The sequence below is a fragment of the Gastrolobium bilobum genome, unplaced genomic scaffold (assembly GCF_033153095.1).
Source record: "Gastrolobium bilobum isolate Gb01-03AN ecotype WA unplaced genomic scaffold, APGP_CSIRO_Gbil_v1 utg98795, whole genome shotgun sequence".
Classification (NCBI taxonomy): Eukaryota; Viridiplantae; Streptophyta; class Magnoliopsida; order Fabales; family Fabaceae; genus Gastrolobium; species Gastrolobium bilobum.
Window position 1 is genome coordinate 60,496 of NW_026900128.1, and position 22,110 is coordinate 82,605.

Consider the following 22,110-nt stretch of genomic DNA (forward strand, 5'->3'; position numbering starts at 1 on the left):
AGTTGAATCACATCAAGTAATATTGTAAATTTGAATACCTTACACAGATTCAAGCGTTAATTAATTCATTTTGTCATAATACAAAAACTAATTAGTTTGAATTAATTTCACATTATCTTTGACCCTAACTCTTTGATTTTATCTGTTTGGAGAGACAAGTTACATAGCCATTTGATAACTTTTTAATTTATTATCTTTGTTTATGAAAAATGTATTAATTAAGCACAGAGGTAACCAATAAAGTAATATTTAAAAATGTTGACATTTTACTGATAAATATTAGTTTAAAAAGTTCCTACTAAGGAAAGGTAAATGTTTTATTACCTTCTAAAAGTAGCTTCGCCAATGAGTTTACTTTGGCAACCTAAGATTATTTTGGTCAATGAAATTGAATTTTACATCTCTACAAGTTATATTATTCCTTATTTGGTAATGAGTTACACGTTTCATAGTCTTCTAATATTTGAACACGTCAAGGGAGTTGCTTTTTAATGTGCGTGACGCGCGTTTGTCTTGTCAATTTTTTGTTTTCGATTTTTTTTCTTTTTGAAACAATTTGTTTTCGAAAATTAATGACGGTGATAGTTCACAAAATATTTTTAAGAACATATATGAATATGTTAGGTTCATTGCATCTTATAATTAAGATGATTACAAATTTGTAGTGTATAAGACTATAAGTACTGCACTTAAAATCAAATAGTTCACGTTTTTTTTTTTTAAACAATTTGTTTTTGAAATTTAATGACGGTGATAGTTCACAAATGTTTTTAAGAACATATATGAATATGTTAGGTTCACTGCATCCTATAAGTAAGATGATTACAAATTTGTAGTGTATAAGACTGTAAGTATTGCACTTAAAATCAAATAGTTCACTTTTTTTTTTCTAAGCCTCGATTTTCACAATTCCTGATAATTTTTTGAGTAGTGATTTTAAGTCTTTGACGCATCAAAAGTTTCATATTATTTTTATACTTTAAGTTTTGAGAAAATATTTCTCCAGTCATAGAAGATAAAATTATCTTCAGTGAGCTTAAAACGATGTCGTTTTGAGTTATAAGATTAAAAAATTATAATGATAAAGACTAATATAACCCTGCAATATATTATAATTACAAAAATACATTGATTTTCATCCTAAAATGACATCATTTTAGACTCACTGAAAATAACTTATCTCTGTTGACTGGAGAAATCATTTACCCTTAATTTCTATGAAAAAAAAGTAAAAAGCATGTTGTTGGAATTTTGAAGCATGGAGATAAAAATTATTACCTAATTCCAAGATTTATCATCTAGGACAGTTCATATCAAATAATCAGAAAAAAAAATATAAAGAGTGGAAGTTAACCTAAATCCATAGTGATGGATGAAATTTCTGATTAAAAAATGGGTGATCTTTCAAGCTTTAAAAACTACAACCAATCTTTACATAGCTGTGAGCAATATCCTTAACTACTAATTTAGCCAATCATCAAATTAGAAATTATATTTTGGCCTCTATATATCGGAGGTTTACACTTAAAATGCATTAATAACTCTATAAATTCCTCATGAATTGAATTTAATGATTTTAATTGGGTTAGTCTTTTGCGAAAATATAATTTTTTGGTTTAACCAAATAATGTATGGCCATTTAATGATAAAGTTGGCCCTCCACAAGTTTTTCTCATAAATCTAATGAAAAGTGTTAATTCCCACGATTTTTTTCTTCTTCAAAATATACATGAATTAGTTGGATTTAATGCATCTTATAAATAAAATATTAGTGCTGGATGATATAGAATGGAATGCCACCAATAATGTAACGGAAATAATAGCATCATGTTGTATAAAAAAATTATCTTATGTCATATATCCTAGAATTTCGTCTCTATTTTTTTATATTTTTTTTCTTTTTAAATTATAAACCCCACATATTTGTGTTACCCACATGAGAATATTATATCATGTAACATGTTATTAGTAAATCCCACTATGTAATTATGTTTGTTTTCTTTTGACAGTTATATTTGAAACTTTGACTACCCTTCATTTATAATCATTGAATGCCTGATTGGTCAGTGCTCATTCGTAATAACTTTCATTGAAATTATTTTGCACCAAAAATATACCGTCGCTCTATAAATAAATTGTTACAAATTTTGATGGAGTTCAGAATTATTATTATTGTTTTCTTTTGGAGAATTATGGAGTCCAGAATTATAATTTGAGAATTTTCATCTCTTTATCAGAGCAAAAGATTTATCTTATCCTATATAATTGAATGTATATTATCAGTTAAATTGGGAGATTAATGTCTATAATGATGAAATAATCCACATTATAAAAGTACAAAACGTATTTCTAAAAGATAAATAAATAGTACAAAACAAAAAATTTCTCCTACTTTAGGAATGTTTTTTATGCACGCTAAGGGACAGCATATGATAAATATATAGATAAGTCACAATACAAATTTTCACAATTAAATTTGCGCTTTTGATTAATATCCCGAAGTGCTCAATAGAAGAATGTGAAATTTATTTTAACATTTTTTTATATTTTTTTATTGTGTATTGCTGGTGCATGCAGTCTAACGAAAGTTGTATTATTTGTATTAATATTTGTTTATATTTTGTATTACAAAAAAAAAAAAAATTTGTTTATATTTTTATTTTTTTTCCCGTCCTTTGTATTGTCCTCTAACCCGTTTTGAATCTAGAACCAAACATATTTTTGTCCTGTTAGTTTTTCAAATTTTAGCGTATATTTTTTAATTAAAAAAAATACGCTGAAATTTGAAAAAATAATAGTATATCAAAGAATTGCTCAAGAAAGATATTTCTGCCATAGAGTAGTGATTGGCGTCGAGTTTGTGAGAAGGCTTAGGAGCAGTATAACATCAAATTATTTACAAAAAATGAAATATTCCAATATTCAAATTAGTTTCTTTTCGAATAATAATGAAAATAGATTTTTCAGATTAAAATTTTACAAAATAAATTTATATGAAAAAAATTATCGATCTTTTTTTTCATAAGTATTTAAATGGAAATATCATAATTTTTTTTATTAAAAGGGTTCGATACAAGTAGGGGTGTGCAAAATAACCAAAAAATTGAGTCAAATCATGAATCGAATCGAACCGAACCGCCCCATAAAATAACCGATTTTTAAAAACCAGTTCATGAACCGAACTAATTTTTAGAACCGGTTTAAGAACCGAACCAGTTTAAGAACCGAACCGGTTTTTAGAACCAGTTTAATAACCGAACCGTTTCCGAACCGAACCGAACCATTCTCAAACCGAACCAAATTAATTTTTATAACTTTATTTTTAATTTTTTTAATTTTTTTTTCAAAAGAAGGTCGACCCGAACCGGTTTCGAACCAGTTTCGAACCGGTTCCAAACCACTTCCGAACCGAACCGAACCACATTCGAACCAAACCATTTAAACCAATTCGGTTCGATTTTTCAAAAAATCTGGTTCAGTTCGACCCATGCACATCCCTAGATACAAGAGGATTGGGATGTCCAACCAATGCTTGATAATTATATCTTAGATCAATACCCTCACATAAGTTCATGGAAGAGATGCTGCAAGGGGCAACAGATCACTATGCACAATAATAATAGCGTATAGCCGAAGGCGTGACTGTGTGCACGGAGACAACTAAAAGAGAATAGAGTTCGAAATATATACTTGGTTAGCTTAATCCTTTATTGATAGATGAGTTACATAGTAGGAGTAGAATTTTGTGGGGGTGTCAAAATAGGTCGATAGGACACGAATTTGACACTACATGAACACGAGAATTCGTGTCAGAATCTTCGACACAAACATAACATGAATTTTTTGCGGGTTGACACGACACGACACGAATGACATGCAAATTATGGTCAAAACGGTAATTAACCAAAAAAAATTTAAAAAATGGGTTGAAATTAAAAAACAATAAAAAATATGGGTCGAATTCGTGTTGACACGACACGACATGTGACTCGGTATGAATTTTCTATGTGTCATTTTTTCCAACATGAAGACGACACAAATTTTTTTGCGAGTCAACCCGAACATAAATTTTGGTGTCGTGTCACAGGTAGACTTGCATGCCATAATCTATTTTGACACTCCTAGAATTCTAGTCTACTAAGGAATATTGGAGGCCTGATCCACTAATGATATGATAAGATCGACATCTTATTTGATAGGATTGTTTCCTTATCTCTCTTAGGTAATTGTCCCTTGTGGGCTATTAAGATATGAGCCCATTGGATGGGTCCATAACAGTTGCCCCCCAGTCTAGCAATCTAAGAGCTGGGGTTGCCAGGCTGTAATGTTTCTTCTCGCACCTCGGCCACGTCCGAGTTTATTATGTCTGAGGGTTCTATTTGGAGTTATTGGGTTGTCTTGTGCCCTTTTAATACGGGTGAGCTCTACCTTGGTGTGACGAGGTTTGAGCTCCACGTCAAGCCATGGTCCCGCTCGCCAAGTTGCTTGTAGCCTGCTGGTGCTTCAATCGCTTCGGGGCATCTAGACAAGGTCCGATTTCGCATGATTTCACAAGTTGACTGAACGTGGTTTGGACTGGAGTACCTAGCCTTCATGGGGGCGGAAAAATCTGATTTCTTATGTTGCCTCGTCTGGGTTGACCATGGTGGTGGTTTTTTGGTTTCTCCACGCCTTTTCTGGCGATTACATCTTTACATGTGTCTCACACTTATTGGAGCGATGTGTATTGGGAAACGTGTGTTGCCCTTGTGCTTTGTATCTTGTAGACGAGCCTCAATTTTTCTTGATGTAGCTTAGGGAGGGCACCAGGTTGCTAGTCCCTAACGTGCCCGTTCAGGTTGCTTGGGCCTTTGCTGGTGAGATGAATTAGCAAAATTATGGCTTCTGAGTGAGGTCTGAACCTATTATAATCTTATAGGTCGGGTGGTGCGCAAATTTTCTTATCTTGGAGCTCGAGGCAATGGCTGAGCTGCTAAACTTGGAGCTCTAGGTGATGGCCAAGCTACTAAACTTGGAGCTCGAGGCTATAACCAAGCTTCTAACTTACCGATTTATTTTCCAATTTCTTGCTTTATGTTTTGACGCAACTTTTACAAGTTGCTTTGGCTTGGCATGTGGCCTGGAGCCAATTTTTCATTTTGAGGATTCCGTATTTAGCATCTCAACTTAACTTGTCATAGTAATTTTGGGTTCTTGTGGGAGCTCATTTGTTTGCCTTGATCCTTGGTTGTACCCTTATGAGGGTACTTTTGGTGCTTGGGCTCGTAGTCCGGAATCTAGGTTACAATTCTTGACCAATGTGGGCCTTTCATGAATAGACCTGGCTCATTGGCTGAGGCATTGGATTGCAATTTGGCTTATAATGCCAAAATCTATCCTTGTCTCTTTTAGCTTGCCACTTATCTTTATTGTTGCTTCTAAAAACTATGCACCATTAGATGGGTCTAGAACAGTTGCCCCTAATCCGGTAATCGGAGAACTCAAACTGTTGGGCTGTAATCCTACTGCTTTGTTGAACCTCAGGATGTAAACCAAGACCATGGCAAGTCTTGTAGGTATGTAAATCCTTTTTGAGGTAGAAAATCTGACCATGTAGTGGTCTTCTTTTGTTGGCCAGAGTATTACCAGTGTATCTTCATTGGGCTTGTTGGCCATTTGTATCACCTTTGGATGCTTCAAGTCTTGAGAATTACTGATCGAAGTCCTTTTGATGTATCTCTCTAGTCAGGTGTGAGAATCTGGCTAGGATCACACTCAGATTCTTCAATTCTTCTGAGTTGCTGACTGAAGTCTTCCGGTGTTTCCCTCTAGTCGGGTTTGCTGGAATTGCACTCAAATGCTTCAGGTCTTCCATGAGATTTGGGTCTGTGGTAGGTTGCTCTAGTTGGGACCGTGATTGGTCGCTCTAGTCAGACTGTGGTAGTCTTTTTGGCTAGGACTGTGGCAGGTCGCTTTGGCTGGGTGATAAACTCTTAGTTCATCAAGTTTTTCAGCATGAATTAGTATCAATTTTTGTGATTAAATGATGGAAAAAGAGGTTAATGTCCTAGAATTTCCTCAACTACAAGTTCAAGAAGCTTTATTGAGAATTTGTATTGTTCTTGTAGGAAAAGCTAGCTAAAAAGGCAACTGGAGAAGGAAGGAGATTTTGAAGAGGAGAAAAATGCCTAAGTGTTGAGTGCTAAAACGTCCACACAGAACGTTTTAGCGCCCTGTTGCAGAAAGAAGCCGAAACTTGCTGGTGTTAAGCGCTAAAACGGCCACACAAAACGTTTTAGCGCGCTGCTACATTCTGAGGACGAAAAGTTGCTGGTCTTGGGCGTTAAAACTTCCTTCAACGAACGTTTTAGCGCCCCAATGTTAAAAAATCTCTGGTCTCCAACGTTAAAACGTCCAAACTAAGTGTTCTAGCGCTGGAGTCAGTTGAGGACAGTTGAGTATTCACAAGGCATGGACGCTAAAACGTCCAATTATGAACATTTAAACGTTCAAGTTAGTTTAAAGCAGTTGGGCATCCGTCAAGCATGGACGCTAAAATGCTCATTATGAACGTTTTAGCGCCCATATTAAAATTCTGTTTTAAATTGAAAAACTATATAAGGCAAAGGCCTTCACAAGTTGGGAGATCTGGAGTCTTTCTCTCTCTCTCTCTTACATCAGAATTTCTGATCTGACTTCTCTCTAAAACTCTTAGACTTAGTCTTTGTATTAGTTAGTTTCTCTATTGTAATTGCACTTGGAGATTGAAGATTCACTACATGGAAATGGAGTTTGATCTTTCTTCTCTTTTATCTTCTTTTGTTATGTCTGAGTAGAGTCATTGTAGTCTGAATTCAATGGAACTCAATGATACTCTTATGTATATTTGATTAATATGATGAAGTGTTTTTCATGTGTTGATATGAGATTTTCTGATTCAATTCTTTCTACTAAGGGAAGAGTGTAGAACAGGAATGTTTACACTATTCATATATTTGACAATTTCATCATCAGGATTATAGTACTCAAGGAATTGATGCTATAGTTCTGATGTAGTCTTAAGACCTTAATATTTCATGCATATATTAAGAAAGGAATCACCAAGGGATTGGGGTCTCTGATTAATGTATCTATCAGGGTAGTAAGGGATTACATCTTGAGGATAAGTAAAAGGTTGATTAACATCACATGAAAAAGATTTCATCATATGATTAGTTTACTTGAGTTCATTGTTGAGGAAAGTTGTTTTCTGACTACTGGTTTTTATAAATCTTAATTCAAATTGTTAGTATTAAATTAATTCACTTTCAAATTAACTTTCTGGTGACAAAACATTCATGATTTTTATAATGAGGACCTTATAGTCATAAATGGAATGAGTATAAAATTATAAGAATTTTGATACCCATATTGAGGTATTATGCACAGATGAATTTTTATCTGTTAAATTTGACTGCTGACGTAATAACAGTTAGTAGAATAGCTCCAAGTTAGCAAATTATAGTTAGAGAGCTAATCTAATGATATAAACATCATGAATGAGGTTAGGATATGATTTGGTGAAGATTGATACCCATATTGGGGTATTTTTGAAAAGTCACTTCTGTCGGGTATTTTGTACTGCTGTAGCAGCATCCGGTAGAATCCCGGAACAAGAAAAAGATAAGAAAATAGAAATAAAGACCAATATATGCCTAACAAGTCATAATTAGACCAAAAATGTTAAAGTTAAGAAGATTATGAAATCCGGGTACAGTTAAGAACACCGGTAAAGACTAAAGTGCAATTAAACAACTGTTAGTGGATCTGTGATCTACTAATCAAATGTTTAAGTTATGAACATGATAATTAGACAAAATTAATGTTAAGTACTTAAAGTTAGAGTCTTGAGAGTTTTCGGGTAAAAATTTGACGACGGATCAGTTAAAAATTACACCGGGTCTCACTAAAGGACGAATATCACTTAAGTGACATGGCACCCCTCATTAGGGCACCCTCCTCTCCTTCCCTTCCATTTCTGATAAGCAGCCCCTTAATCTCCTTCTCTCTCTAAGTTTCAAATTTTAAAAACTCTCTCACTTCTCTCTAAGATTTCTTCACCTAAATCTCTCTAAACCACCAAACTTCCTTCACAAAGATTGTTCCCCTCACTCTCCTCTTCACAACCATACCATTTTCATGGTGTGAATCAAAAATTTCGTGTCCCTTATCATCCCAAACAGCCATGGTTTTGTGGAGAGCAAAGGCTATGAAGTTGTGTTCTTGAGCTCTCTTGAAGAATCACACTTGCTTGCTTGTTTCCTTTGATTTTTGGGTAAGTGTTCTTAAATTTTTTTCATGAAAAATATCATCTTTTCTTCTTACGTTCTTGAGCCTAACTCATGAGCATGTTCATGAAGGTGTGTGCTTGCCTAAAGGTGTGTTCTTGGTGGAAAAAGGTGGAGACTTGAGCTAAAGGAGAAACCTTGAAGATGTAAGCTCCCACTTGGGAAATATGAACCAAAAAGCCTCCCTTTTTCTTGTTGAGTGCCTTGGTTTTGATATGTTCATGAGGAGAATGTTGTTTAAAATTTCGTAATGTCATGGTTTGATGATGATTCTTAAGTGTGTGTGTGTGTTTGGAACCATGGAATGATGGATTGGATGACTAAAGGTGCCACCTTTGGACCTTTGAGTGATGTTCATGTAAAAAGATGACTATGAACTCAAAAATGGACCACGAACATTTCAGCCATATCATGTAAGGATAGGGTTTGATGACAAAAAAATGTGATTAAGTTGTTAAGTGTGGAAAAATGAATAGAAAGATTAACTAGGTGGGTTAACTCTAAGTAAAACTCACTAATCATGATTAATAATGGCTAAAAATCCTAATTAATATAGCTAATCAAATCTGCCCCATAAAGTACATAAGGGTTTAGTTGTGTTAAAATTAAGGAGATGATGAATTAGGTGATTAATTAAGGGTAGAGATTAATTAACAAAAGTAATCAAGGATTTAACTCTAAAATTGGACTAAAGTAAGGTTTAGGTACACTAATTAAATAATTAGTAAAATTTAAGTATCATGACATAATGGGACTAAGGATATTTCATAATGTGACTTAATAATAGAAAAATCCAAGAATTAATGTGAATTAGGATTTATAATCAAAAGTAATTAAGGTTTGTTAAGTAAACACATTTAAGGCTAAGTAACCAGTTTTTAGGCAAAATTGGGGAGAGTATATCTTCCTCCACAGAGGTCATATAGGGATGTGCCTTATATCAAATTGAATATTGAGATGTTATCTACGTGGTGTCAAAATTTGGTATCAATTGAAGATATATTTCATTCTGTATGTTCGTTTGAGTGAGAACTGCACAGGGAGGCATGTGCAGGGGCGCTGTACATGGCTGACACTTCCATGAATTTTTTCTCCCTCAATTATTACTCAAATTAGGCTCGTAATATGTCTAATTAAAGATAAAGGTGTCTAGTTGTCTATATAAAAATTTTAGAGCAATTTATTTAGTAGAATTTCCATAATCGCAGAAATGGTAAATGATGTTTAGGGCCCTGTTCGGAGTTGGCAAACAACTTTGTTTGTCCAACTTCAAATGGTGATAACCGGAGCTAGGAAACTTCAAATGAGGCATATGATACCTTTTTGGAAAGGTAATTGAGTCTAGATTAACATAATAAAAGATGAGAATTTTATAACAAGTGAGTCACGCCCAGTAACTAGAAAACAGAAGCATGTACAGTTATGGAAAAACCGTAAAAGTGATATTTAAGCTAAGTGGGCTTAGGGGAACACTTAGTAACTTATAATAATCATAAATATGACTTGGATGAGTTGAAAATAATCTAAGTGAGCCTTGCATGTGATTCTAAGCTATGTAAGTAATTGAAGATTAAAGTGGCTTGTAATAATGCACTAAAATATGTAATAAGTAATAATTGGTCTAGGCTTGTAATGGGCATATTATTGGCATATGAGTATGAAAAGTGGAATCATTAAATGATTAAGTTGTGGATATGACTTGATTAATTAATATGTAATTAATGATGTGAATGGTTCCTACTCTAGGTGTGCCTAGAGAACCGTGCACTTGAGGATTTTGTTGGAGCATACGTATTATATTGGAGTGTGGGCTTGTGCTAAGCTCCCTAAGGTAAGCTCCTAGTTCTAGTTGACTCCTCTCTCTTGTGGCCCCACCATGATGGTGGGCATTATGGTTATATTGTATGAAAGTATATGGTATGATGTATATGTGCATTCATTCACATTCATATAGATGTTATATGATCTTGATGTTATGATGATGCACTGATGATATATGTTATGAGGATCCTGGCCAGTGATCATGGTATGTAGGCTGCCTATGACTTGACTCTGGGAGCTATTTCATACTGAGGTTGTATTGACTGTCTATGGCTTGACCCTGGAAGTCACACATGTGTAACCGTCTATGGCTTTGACCCTGGGGTTACACAAGGATGATATGATGATGCTATGTTTATGCTGTATGTCTGTATTATATGCTTTGTATCTGACTTGTTATGCAGGAAGTGGGCTCAGGGGTTAGAGGATCCTCTATGAACCTTGAGCTTACTGAGATGTTGTTATCTTACCCCGTTTGGGGACATCATTTCAGGTACCCAGAGTAGTGGTGATGCTTCTAGGGGCAAGGTCCCCGCATTGGAGTAGTTGATGATGTAGCTGATGATTTTATATTATGTTTAGATTTGATGTTGGCATGTAGACTTGTTAACATGCTTAATTATTTTATGGAGATTATTGTATGTATTTATTTAGGTTCATGATAGTATTCTTAGAGCCATGGATTATTTACTGATACTTTTATACTTCGAATTAATATAGACTTGATGCATGTATTCAGTTAATTTGGGCATGGAGCCTTATTAGTTGTATTGACCCATTAAGGGGATTGCAGTCCGTGTGGGACTTGCAAGCTATCTGTTTAAATTGTTGTATTAATTAGGTTATCTGTATGTGTGGAATCATGTTTCTAGTTATCCGAAATACAGCCGTTATGCTGTCCGTGAGACTCCGTCAGGAATGACACTTGATGTCATATCTTGATGGTTAATGGCCACTAATACTGGCTCATGGGATTAATTAGTAGATGTATATTCAGATTTACGCTTTTGCAGTATCTGACGTGAACGTTTTTAGAAATGTTTTTATGAAATGTTTTGGAAAAAGTTTACTCGTATTTTTATAAGATGCTTTATTCCTTTTCAAATAAAGTCTTCCGCTGTGAATGTTAAATATCATGTATGTTAACAACCGGAGTACTACGGGATGTTACAGTTTTTATAAATCTTAATTCAAATTGTTAGTATTAAATTAATTTACTTTCAAATTAACTTTCTGGTGACAAAATATTCATGATTTTTACAAACTTTTGTTTAATTCAAATTAGTTTTCTATGGTTCATTGGTGTTTGAATACAAATCTCTGTGAGAACGATCTTTACTCATCATTTTATTACTTGTACGACTAGTACACTTGCTAAAGTTGCAACACTGGGATTGTGATTGGTCGCTCTGGTAGAGACTGTGGTAGTCCGCTCTGGCAAGGACTGTGGTTGGTCACTCTAACCAAGATTGTGGTTGGTAATTGGTATCCCTCAAATTGCTCTGGGCCTTGATGGTTAGCTTGGTCGCTAGGGTAGCAGTGCTTGTACATTGAAGGTGAAAATTGGTGTGTTACAGTGGACACCCTGCAACATGAAAGTTTACAACAAATATTGTTGGGTAACTGATGATAAGTAACTGAGGGTAACGTCTTTTGTCCACTTAGGCAATGTTGTCAAAATCGAGTTTCTATGCAAAAATGAAAAAGGATGGTAGAAACGTAAAACGTAGAAGCGACACGAAATGTAAATTTTCTTCTATATATATATGGGACATGATCATTTGACACTAATGTCAAAAAAAAAGTTGGACACCTTATCTGAAAGTCGTTGATCTTGTTTTTATCTAACGACTTTGATTTGTAAGCATGTGCACCGTTGATCTGCCTTAATCTAACGGTCCTCAAATAAGGTGTCAAATGATCCTACCCTTATATATATATACAATGTAAAATAAACACATAAGTCATTACTCAAAATTCACTGAATAACATATTTAAAAGAAATAAATCACATAACTATATAAGACGTAAATCCAAAAACACAAAAAGAGTTGTTAAACTCCTATAACCAAGTTCTAAAACATCAAAAGAATAAAGTTAAACAACTCTTAAATTATATTAATTGATTCAAATCAAACACATTATCTTGCATTAGTTGCAATTCCTCAATGTCCTCTTCTCTAGATCCTCTAACAAGTTCATTTACAAAACTTGGATTGTCCAAATCATGGCCATCCATAGGTTCCCTCATTTCAACTTCAACCATGTTTTCCTCATCATGGGCATCAACATCTAAGTTGTCTACATCTTCCCACTCTTCTTCATTTTCCACTTTTCTATTTTTAGGTCTAAGTAAAAGAATAAAAACTTGTGTTTATACCGTTTTTACGCGATGTTTTTAATGAGAAACATTTTTACTTATGTTTTGACACTTGTGACTTCAATAAAAACGTAAAAACATATGTCTCTACTTTTTTAGTCGAGTTTCTGACAATAGTGCGCTCAAGACAAGCAAGCTCTTTTTGAGAAATTGGAGATGATAAATGATGGAGGGCGGAAACCTCTGTCATTGTGGAGCTCGAGGTGCTCGTTGGGCTATATGGATCAGCGAGTGGTGAGGGTAGCGACCTTTTTGCAATTTTGGAATTTGGATTATAGGCAAGCTCTTCTTTAGCGATCTCAAATAATAACTGATTATGACGACCCATAATCCACCTCATGAGCTATGTGTATAGCCGAGCTCTTTTTGAGGTATTGTAGTGGATGAAGGCAATTTATTCGCTTAGGAGCTTGGCCTTTTAGTCTATCTTGGTATAGCTCGGAGAGTGCTCTGAGTTTATTGAACCTTAGCGTGCTTGACTAGGTTACTTTGGACCTTAGTAGTGAGGTGTCTGGCCGGGCTGTGACTTCTTGGATGAGGTCTGGATCTGCTTCATTCTCTCAGCCTATGCGCCGAGTTGCTTAACTTGGAGCTCGAGGCAATGGCTGAGCTACTGCCGTTTTGGAGCTTGAGCCGATGGCCGAGCTTGATTTGAAACTCGAGGTAATGGTCGAGCTATTTAACTCAGAGCTCGAGGCGATGGCCAAGCTGTTTGACTTGGGCTTGAGGTGATGGCCGAGCTTATTTGGAGCTAATTGTGATGGCTGAGCTACTGAACTTGGAGCTCAAGGTTAAGGATGAGCTGCTTACTTGGCACTCGAGATGAAAGTTGAACTGTTTAACTTAGAGCTCAAGGCTATGGCCAAGCTGCTGAACTTGAAGCTCTATGCATGCCTGAGCTGCTTGCTTGGCACTCTAGGTGATGGTTGAGCTATTTAACTTGGAACTAAAGGCTATGGATAGGCTATTTAACATTGTGCTTGCTTGACTATTCGTCTGGACCTTGCTATCTGGGTGCAGCTCTCCGTGCATGACATTATGTAGTTGTTATTATTTGATGATGGTTTTGTGGTGGCAGCTATGGTGTTGGGGGCTTTACACTACTTTACGTGTGCTCATCAAGATTGGGTGGGAATCGAAGTTTATCGTTTCCCACATAAAATGGCAATATTCTATCCAAGAGAATCAGGATGTCCAACTGGTGGTTGGTCATTATATCTTGGATCATTACCCTCTCGTGAGTCCATGGAGGAGAAGCCACAAGGGGCAACAGATGACTATGCACAATAATAATGGCGTATGGCCGAAGGCGTAGGGTGTATACACAGTGACAATTAAGAGTATGAAATTCAGTTATTGACACCTAAGATGATTTAACTTGTTCATCTTTTAAATCCTAAGAGATCATCATTACACAACTACTAACATGTGGACGTCTAAAATTGAGAGAAGACTGCAGCAGCAAACGTGGAACATCCCCTATTCGACTACGCTTCTTGTTTTTGGAGATTTTAGCCCTTTGCGTTTTCATCATACGAACGACATTATATGACTCATTGAGTCACCGATTTTGGCCTAGTCAAAGTCACTCCTGGTTTACTACATAATTGATCCAATATGCAACTCAGACCGCTTTATCATTAGAAACAGCAAGTCCAATTCGAGTTTTTTTACACTGATCCATACGTTTTCAAGCCTTGGATTCTCAAATACACTCTGCATTAGACTAATAAATAACTGTTTTAACATTATTACTTTGAGATTAGTATTTTCCATGTAGTAACAGATAATTTTATCTCCTACATACATAAAAATATGTGGAGCCATGCAAAAAAAAGAAAGAGAAAAAGAAAATATAAATCTTATATACTTTTATGTGTGTGTAGAAAATAAAATTTATCTCTTACAAAATAAAAAACATTATTCCCTATTACTTTAGTTCTCATAATAACACTTTGTAGACAAAAATATCTCGCGCATAGGGGGCTTAGAGAAACAGAAAGAAGCTATTATATATTTACATGTGCATTTCGATATATAGTACTCGTGAAAAGGACACGGTCAGAATAACAAGGCATATATGAATGAAGGTTTTTTAATCCACACTTCCCTAGTCAAATCCCTATTCCATAAGATTTAGATGACAATATGTTACCACCACCACAGAGTAATAAACTACCAGACTCAATTCTACTTTTTAGGTGTACCCTTTCAACAAACCAGCTCTCAGCTGATGATTGAAAATTATACTCACCGAGGTCATAATAATTTGACCTCTTGGTCGACAACTTCAAAACATTTTTTTCGAACTTTTTTATGTATTGTTGAAGTCCAGAGGTTTCAGATTCTGATGGTTTTTGTGCAAATGAGAAGGATTTGCAACCAGTTTCTGTGTTGCCAGAGATTGAACTGACTTCACCACCGTGAAAAGCTCCCACACTAACAGTGCTGGGAGCTGGTTGTGAAATGTTAAAATGGATGTTCATGGATTGTCCTTGAGTGCCCGATTCCTGTGAAAATGTAAAAGATTTATTTTCAGAAAACTCATATCCATAATATCAATCAATGTGGCTGTGCATGCGTTTATCTTAATACTCATTCTTAGAGATCTATAAATATGTTAGTATTACTTAATAATAATTGTGTATTAATTTCTTAAGCCATCTACATAATAGAAGATTTCAAATATTTACAATGAAATAAGTTTCAGTAAACAAGAATCATTATTTGAGAAGTTTGTTAATGGATTCAAAAAACTATTATGCAACACAAGAATATCAAGAGGGACTTGTTAATTAGTGAGGAAACTACTGATGAAGTTAGAAACAGAAGCATGTGAACTTGCCTCGGTTAAACACATATTGCTACTAGATGGAGTAGGTGGACCAACCAAACTGAGTGGAGGATCCTCCGGGGATGAAAAGTCAGAACTATCAAATGGTGATAGTGATACACACTCGTCAAAATAAGCTTTGGCATCTTCTGCAAGACGTTTTGACATCCTCCTCCTTTCAATGCTAGTCTGTCACCATGTTTTGGTTCATTAACAAAGGAATAGAAACAAAAAAACAAAAGCATGCACACAGCACAAATAGTAAGCCATAGTTTCCAAATATCTATCGCAACAACTACTATGCTATCTTTTACCCAAGAGATCCGTGAGGTTAATGAGTTAAAATATGAAATGCATAAAATCAAGTTGTCCGCATCTATGATTGAAAACATCAACAAGGGAAATATTGATATCTTCAACTCGTGAAAAGGAGATGCGGAATTTGCTATTTAATATTTTGAATTTCATGTGGTTAGAATTATTACACTTCAATAATAATACAACAAAAGTATAAAAGGTTCTGTTCTTCATGAAAAAATCAATAGATGAAGATGCATAATTAAAAAGATGAATTTTATGCTTACAATTAGGGCTTTTCTCAAGCCTTCACTCTAGTTTTTTCTGCTTTTAACCTATATCCCTCCCAGGCAAATCTTTCCTCTCTACATATGTAAGTGTAAAGAATATGTTCCGCATACAAAACAGAAAACATACACGCTATATATTTTGTGATGAGCAAAGTATTCAAGAACTTCATACGACAAGTTTGAAAAGATGCATTAGACTAAACAAAATGCAGAAAGAACCTACTTTTCTTGCTGGACGAGACTTTTGAACATTAATAGGAGTCCTGGGATATGGAAGAACTTCTTTCAAGATTCTATCCAGTTCTAGTCCACGATGTTCTTCAACAGCCAGATCTGCTCGAAGATTTCTAGCTCGCTCCTGGGACTGTAATAGTATGACAAGGTCTACTTAATAGAGTACAATTTAAAAGAGACAGACTAAAACACAGATACACAATATAACCAAAAGAGGAAAAACTCAATAAGGGGAAGATTATCTGTATTGTTTTGGTCTGGAGAAAAGAAGGGGAAATGAATTGGTGGCTCTTTTAAGAGTCTCCATGTAAAAGAATAAAAGGACTTCAAAAAAACATGATCTAGGACAACAAAGACACCCACCCTCATCTTGAACTATGACATAACCATCTACTATGTAGTAGAGAAAAATGATTAAAAATAAAAAAGAAAGAGAATTTAACCATACTCCATCTACAAGTATAAAAGGGAATATCACCTCTTCAAGCTTTTTAGCATACTCTCTTCTGATCTCCAAAACCAATTCTACCGCTCCAGGGTTTACCATGTCTGGAGGAATATCAGACACGTTGGCAACAGCGGCGGCAGTGACATTACTCCTTTGGATAGCCTGATTCCAAAGAGCCAGAAAGGCAGAAACAAGTTAAAGAATAGCATAAAACTTCCTTTTACAATCTTTGTAGTACAATTAAAAATTAGTCGTGCATGCATCAACAATTAATTGCACTAAACTATTTAGTCCTTATGATGATGAATCAAAATTTTGGAGTACATATGAAGCTATAAATTAAGAAATATAATAAGTAAATGACCTGTGCGAGTAGGCTTACATCCCAAAAAATAAATAAATATGAAATGAAATTCACAAGAAATGTAGGAATTGATATAATTCATGTAAAATGCAAAGTTGTATGAAAGTAATAGACCTGACCAGCACAATTTTTATATTCGAAAAAGCATCTGAGACGTGAAGAGTTTTTCCTAAGATTCTTATTGGCTAAAAGTTTATGAACCATTCCCAGAGAATGAACTGCCATGCCCTGCTTTTTGGCTGATTCTGTTATATTGTAAAACCTATGTCTAAACCTATTCATCCTCTCTTTTATTTTTGTTTTAAAAATTTGTGAAAAAACGACAACAATTGGAGATAAAAGCCAGAATCTTGAAGGACATTTTTTTTTTCCAATCACCATTTATATGGGATAAAGTGGTCCTTTTTTATTCTTTTTGTAGTGGTGCTCAACTAGTAGCTACTTTATAATAATTACTAGTGAATAATCCAATATTTTTCTTTTGATGTCTTTCTGCATATTTATAACATGAGGTAGGATACTTTGACACTAGTGTCAAATTTGAAATTTGACACCTCATCTGAGAGCGGTTAGATAATAAAAATCAACAACTCTGATTTGTAAGCATGTGACACCATTGATCTTTTTTATCTAACGGCTCTCAGATGAGGTGTCAAATTTCAAATTTGACACTGGTGTCAAATGATCCTGCCTCTTATAACATTGCTATTAATTATTAGTCTTACACATATACACACACATAACACACGGAGTGAGAGAGAGGGAGAGCTTTCCGTTAAACAGTGGCAAACTGTACCAATTATCATTGGCTAAATCAAATAAAATGCAGCAAGTTGACTTAGAGTTAACAAAGAGAAAGTCAGGAACTCATGAAACTTACACTCTCAAGGTCAATCTGAATCTCAGAAATAGCACGCTTCACTTCAGAACGAACCGTTTCATATATATCATTGGCTTCCAGTGGATTTCCTTGTACTGACTGCAGAAGTTAAGACCCAAATTTATACCAAAAATTATCTAACATGAAGAACAAATACCAAATTTCTGCCTGGTGTTATACTGTAGAAGCATTAAATTTTCTTCCAATGACGAATAATTTGTCATGGATTGAAATTTCCTAGATTTAGGATAATATGATCCACATCAACAAACCACGGCACCAAGTATTTTTTCAAGCATACTTGACAGCATGACAGCGTGAAAAGAAATGGAATAAAATTACTAAAGAATAAGTTAGTTTAATCTCATACCCTCGAAACTAGGAAAAAAGAAAATTAGAAAAATTGAATAGAATGAGATGGAATAAATTCCATCAGGTTCCATTTCATTCAACCTTGTTTGAAATCATCCAAACAATGACAACTAATGTCATTCCATTAATTCCACTCCGTTCCATCCCTTCCTGTCAAAATGAACATAGCTGCATAGATAACCTATAACTCACATTCATCTGTTCACAAACTGCTCTGATAGTTTTCTCATCAGAACCAAACCCAGAACTCGCCGTGGAAACAGCATCATCAGCATTTTGAGTTTGCAAACCAGACTGCGAGATTAAAAAAAATTAGTATAAACCCATCTCAATCATTTTAAAAATACTGCAAACATACACCAACCAGCAAGGGAAAGGAAAGTACAAAAGTTGCAGCAAAAAAATCCAAGACCTCAATCGACGAATGCCGACTGGACCACGTGTTCAAATCCTTCACTTGATCCCTCACACCATCATCACTTGTTCCAACCAAACCACCTTTTCTATTACTCCCCAATAACTTCAAACCATTCCCACTTTTAAATTCAGCTTCACTCTGCACAAACAACAAAAATATGCAAAATAAGCTTAATTCCTTTCCTTCCATTCCTTTCCATTCCCTTCTTTCAATGTCCCACATCAAAACAACAAAAAAGAGCCTCAACTCTCAAACACAAATAAACCCTCTCATATTAGAATTTCATATAACAAATATCTTATATGATATTGTGATGTAAAAAATTTGTATCTATCATTATAGACTTTAACAAAATTCATGCATTTATATGAATATACAATAAAATAAAATAAAAAGACACAAAATTTTCATTTAATAACTGAGAGTATAAATTCCCGCCATAAAAACACGAAAAAGGAAACTTTTTCATTTAATGTGTTTCGTGTACCTCGGAAGTCGAATAATTCAAATGCCGCCTCGAAACCGGGCATTGCGAAGCGGAGCGGGTGCGTCGACCCGAGTCCGCTCGAGACAAGCTCCGACCCGATTCATTCCGACCCGGTTCTGCGCTTCGCGCCACGGAACGTCCTCTTGCGATGCCCTCTGCGGGTGTGGAAGTTTCTAGAAGATTCTTGGTGGGTTGGGTTTGGTCGGCGGTTGAGAAGAGAGGGTTGTCCCTCTTGTTGAGGAACTCAGTGGAAAGGTCAGAGTTGGTCCTCGAGAACGCGCTCACGCTCCTTGACCTTCGAATCGGAGGAGCTCTGTTTGTGGGTCTGCCGGAAGATGATGAGGTGTTTGAGGGAGTGGAAGATTGGTTTCCTCTTCGGGAAGAGGATTTGAAGGCTGCAACTGCCATCACACAAAGTGACGGAAAATGAAGGAAAATGAGAGAAAAGAATGGAAAGTGGAAGGAAGGAAGGTTGTCTCCATCTTCGTATGAATCGCAACCACCGAAGCTTTTTGTTTGTTTATTTCTTTTATTATTATTATTATTATTATTTTATTTTCGCAGTTGCGTACAATTTTGGACTGAATCTCCTCAATATTTAATGGAAGTTTATTAATTGTCACGGGTCAAACGTTTCTATATGAACGAAGGGTTAAAGAATTGTTTTATCGTATCGTATGAGATTTTCAAGGGTCTTTAATTGTTAGAATTTACATTTAAAAAAAAAAATTATAGATTTAAATATTTTATTTAAGAGTCATGATGTATACTTGTTTTTGTGCGGAATCTAGTTGTTTCTTTCCTTTTTGACGTGAAATACTTTTTCTCTTTCTTTTTTGTGTCATGGTTCTTTCTTTTTGGTTTTTTTTTTTTTTTCCTTTTTTAATGTGGAGTTGTTGACCTGCTTTCCACTTTCCAGTAACATCATTATTCGATTCTATAATGTGTGCATGCTTCATTTTTTTTAGGATAATTTTGGCTAGTGTAATAAAGATACCTATTGTAATTCCAAAAATCGTAATTGGATAAAATATTTGGAAGGTATTTTATTTGTCTATAATGATATACAAAACCATCATTATCTATGAAGTGAAATCTTTCGCATAAATCAATGCAATTTAGGAGGATTCGATGAAAGGACATCAATTAAAATCCTGGATTTTCGAATTGAGAGAGATATTGAGAGCCTCCCGCCGGGGCCCGCTATACCCAAAGCGAGAGAAACTACATCCCTCTCTTTCCTTTTTTTCGCCCCACCCCGTAGGAACTGCGAGATCACCCCAAGGACGCCTTCGGCATCCAGGGGTCGCGGACCGACCATATAACCCTGTTCAAAAACAAAAAGCGGAACGCATCAGCTATCCGCTCTCAGATTGGACAGTAAGGGTCAGGCTTTCCAACCCATTTTAGTACAAGGGCGTGCTATTTGTTTACATCAGTCAAATAAGATAAATTATTTTAAAGGTTTAGAGTGATATTAAATCATTAAAAGGTTTGAACCCATGTACATAACAGAAGAGATTAATGATCAGAATTATCAAACACAGTGCAATAAGAAAATTAGAATAGACTTACAGGATGTCAGATTATGAGACAGAATGATCAAGTATGCAGTATGATGAAATAAATCCGAGCCCACAGAATGTGTCTCCTTAAGACAATTTGCTCCCTCATTGATGCCAAAGGTTGATAGATTATGCTTCCCGGCAAGTATACCGATCACACAAGTAATATAATAATAAGAAAAGTTCGTCTCCACATGGATTGTGATCGTATATTAATTAATAGTCCTTTCAAGAATGGAGGAGTTCAAAGAGTTTGTGACAAATATTGTCGATTTGTATAAAATGAAAACTGAAAATAAAAACTTGTTTTGAATTTTTATATTGAAGAATAAAAATACAAACGAAGATTGATTTTTGCAAATAAGAGAAAAGCATTGTAGCTAGAGTACATTCACCATATGATCCCTACTTCTTACTTTGGATTGATTTATAATATTCAATTATATAATTACTCAGATAAATTATTATCTAAAGATATTAATAGTTAACACTCAATTCCTTGTAAGGTTAACCCTTTAATCCCAATTGAAACCCCAATTTCTTGCAATGTTTCTCATGGCATTAAGCAATGAACTCAATAATTTAAGCATCCCCAATTAAATACATATCTATTCCTAGTATGCATATAAATTGTTATCCTACCCCCTTTCAAGATCAAAACCTCAATATTCCTATTTAGGGTTCTAACCCTCAAACTATCATCAACTATTAGATTGATCAAGTCTAACAAAGAAGATATAAAATACGCATAGGGTAGAGATAAAGACAATTATACAAATGAAGAATTATAAACCAATCTGTCGTAACAAGGGTTCACATAGGGTTTGTGACCCTAACTACAATAAAAAGTAAATTAGCTAACCATTATCATGGCTAAATATTCAATATTCATAAACCTGGTAATTTAAAAGTAGAGAAAGAAGAAGAAGAAGTCGATCTCCGGAATCCTCTCTGAGCACCACCGTCGTCTCTCTTCAATAGAATAGGTCTAACCCCTCAATTCTGTCATGAGGATCATATTTATAAGTCTCTTACTTTCTTCCAAAATTGTCCTTCAGAAAACACGGTACTGCAATTCCCGTAAACCGGCGCCAGTTGGCGCCGGTGTGGCGCCCCTTAGCGCCACACCTCTGTCCAATTAACAAAAGTCGGGACAATTTCCTCGTAACTTGGCGCTAGGTAGCATCAAAGTGGCGCTAGGTGGCTTCATTTTGGCGCCAAGTAGCGCCACACTACTGCCACCATTGAATTTTTCATGAATTTGGCGCCAGTTGGAGCCATATTGGCGCCATTGGGCGCCACTCAAAAACCTCCGCTGTGCAGTTCGTAAATTGGCGCGGGTTTGCGCCAATGTGGTGCCGGTCCATGCCATGTTGCTGGAAATTGTATTGTGATACACCCGTGTGGAGTCGTGT

General features: G+C 35.3%; 1 protein-coding gene across 2 annotated transcripts; it reads right to left on the bottom strand.

Annotated features, from left to right (window-relative positions):
- Positions 1–14,438: 14,438 nt before the first annotated feature.
- LOC133295430 (uncharacterized) lies at positions 14,439–19,637 on the bottom strand. 2 transcript variants are annotated; one of them, XM_061494268.1, is made up of 8 exons: positions 19,131–19,637; positions 18,638–18,781; positions 18,418–18,519; positions 17,854–17,952; positions 16,640–16,771; positions 16,151–16,291; positions 15,353–15,529; positions 14,439–15,017 (listed from the first exon to the last, which is right to left on the bottom strand). In XM_061494268.1, the coding sequence occupies exons 1-8, from the start codon at positions 19,536–19,538 to the stop codon at positions 14,622–14,624; spliced, it is 1,599 nt and encodes a 532-aa protein (XP_061350252.1). In that variant the 5' UTR covers positions 19,539–19,637; the 3' UTR covers positions 14,439–14,621. The 2 variants fall into 2 exon arrangements, with proteins under 2 accessions (XP_061350252.1, XP_061350251.1); XM_061494267.1 differs by having other exon boundaries at positions 18,611–18,781.
- Positions 19,638–22,110: the final 2,473 nt, after the last annotated feature.

Coding starts and splice junctions, on each gene's coding strand:
- LOC133295430 (XM_061494267.1), bottom strand. CDS start 19,538: ATGGCAGTTGCAGCCTTCAAATCCTCTTCCCGAAGAGGAAACCAATCT. Junction 18,782..19,130: donor TGAATTATTCGACTTCCGAG/GTACACGAAACA, acceptor TTGTTTGTGCAG/AGTGAAGCTGAATTTAAAAG. Junction 17,953..18,417: donor CAGTTTGTGAACAGATGAAT/GTGAGTTATAGG, acceptor TAACTTCTGCAG/TCAGTACAAGGAAATCCACT.